Source organism: Antrostomus carolinensis, unplaced genomic scaffold (genome assembly GCF_000700745.2).
Source record: "Antrostomus carolinensis isolate BGI_N321 unplaced genomic scaffold, ASM70074v2 scaffold28325, whole genome shotgun sequence".
Lineage (NCBI taxonomy): Eukaryota > Metazoa > Chordata > Aves > Caprimulgiformes > Caprimulgidae > Antrostomus > Antrostomus carolinensis.
The window spans coordinates 1,485-3,185 of record NW_010317487.1 but is presented as its reverse complement, the minus strand read 5'-3'; the positions used below and the strand labels follow the sequence as shown (position 1 = coordinate 3,185).

The following is a 1,701-nucleotide window of genomic DNA, read 5'->3' as shown; positions in this document are numbered from 1 at the left end:
GGGAAAGGCAGGGGGTTGGCACCGATGCCACATGAGGACTCACCCAGTATCCGGAGAACCTGCAGTGCCACAGTGACCTTCGCCTCCTCATGTCCACTCCTGGTAGGGAGGGGACAGTGTTTCATCCCTGCCTGTCAGGCTGGGTCCCACCATGTACTGGAAGCACCACAACTCCACACTTCCAGGAGATGCTCTGAGACGGGAAAGGCAGGGGGTTGGCACCGATGCCACATGAGGACTCACCCAGTATCCGGAGAACCTGCAGTGCCACAGTGACCTTCGCCTCCTCATGTCCACTCCTGTCTGGCCCATCCTGCCGGACCCACGTGAACCCACTGAAGGGCATGGGGCACCCTGGGATCACCACCCGGCACCAGAAGAGCAGCCACCCGTTGGGGTTTGCCTGGACGCACTTGGTGAGGAACAGAGGGGTCCCCAGGTACCGCCTCCGGCACAGGGTGTTCAGGCAGTCCAGCACGTTGTACAGCACCGGAGACAGAGGTGCCTGCTTGGGGACACCCAGGCACTTGCCCCCTTGCACCTGCCTGGATGATGGCTTCTCCTTGCACGACTGTAGTTTCTGCTTCAGACTGGGGCTCAGCCAGCCGACCCTCATCTCCACCCCACCGAGCCTCACGTTCCCTAGGGAGAGACCGGCAGCAGCTGGCAGGAGATGCTCATGCTCATGTCTTCCAGTATCACCCCATCCCACCCCATCTCATCCCCCAACATCTGGTGCAGTGATCCCCACAGGCAGTTTTGCACTGACCCACAGCGTGCGAACTGCACAGGATCCCCTCCCCTGCCTCCACAACCCCTCACATGGCTGCAGGGCAGTTCCATCTCCATCTCCTTTTGCTACCAAGGCGGGCTCGGGGCTGCAAAGCCAAGGGGATTTTAGGGGCAGCCTGCCTTTAGGGACAGCTGCAAAGACATCAAACCCAAATGCTTCTCATCTGGGGCAGAAACAGGTACAAATGAGGACTTCAGAGATTCCAGCTGGATGTCTGGGACACGTGTCCCATCAGAAGGTTGTGCAATCATGGGACACGGCACTGAGGGGTAGGGCATCTCCATCGGGAAAGTTTATAAAGCTCTGGATGCCCTGGACTGGTACAGGTGATGTTCCTGCTCTGCAGCTGCCTGAAGACCTCCAGCAGTTGCTCTACCCCACCACCACTAGGCCAGCATGAGGACTGCTGGGGATCAGCCCCACTAAGGACAGCTGACCTCCCAAGGGACACAGGGAGAAAACAAAGGATGTCTCAAGGTTGAAGTCACCCCACAGCTGAGCCTGGAGATGGAACCAGTTTTAGAGACACCAGGAAGACCAGCCCCAGCAGCACCCCACAGCACCCAGGCCTCCCACTTACCTTCCGTCAGGGTTTTCTTGGCCATGGCAGCAGCCTGGTGTGAGCTATACTTCAGCACAGCGAGCTGGGCCCGTTCTTGGCAGGGGCTGGAGTACAGGGTGACACTGAGGACCCCCTCCGTGACCTGCCGCAGCATGGCCTCCAGCTCCCGCTGGCTCACAAAGGCGGCCAGGCCATCCACACTGAGCTCACACTTCTCCGTGCTCTTGCACACCACAATGGTGCAGCCCTCCCGCACCTTGAAGTTGTGGAAGGCAGCGATCGCCTCCTTGGCGCTGCGCCGGTTGCTGTACTTGGCATAGGCAAAGCCCCGGTTGAGCCCACTGAA

At 59.7% G+C, this 1,701-nt stretch overlaps 1 protein-coding gene across 1 annotated transcript in view; it reads right to left on the bottom strand.

The window, feature by feature from the left end:
• Positions 1 to 243: 243 nt before the first annotated feature.
• The window catches only part of DND1 (DND microRNA-mediated repression inhibitor 1), a gene marked incomplete at both ends in the record, with an annotated part of 1,955 nt that continues 497 nt past the window's right edge, over positions 244 to 1,701 (bottom strand). Inside the window, 2 exon segments of the mRNA XM_029085115.1 lie at positions 244 to 642; positions 1,374 to 1,701. The exon segment at positions 1,374 to 1,701 is cut by the window's right edge and continues 79 nt beyond it. Of these exon segments, the coding sequence (XP_028940948.1) occupies positions 244 to 642; positions 1,374 to 1,701 (727 nt within the window).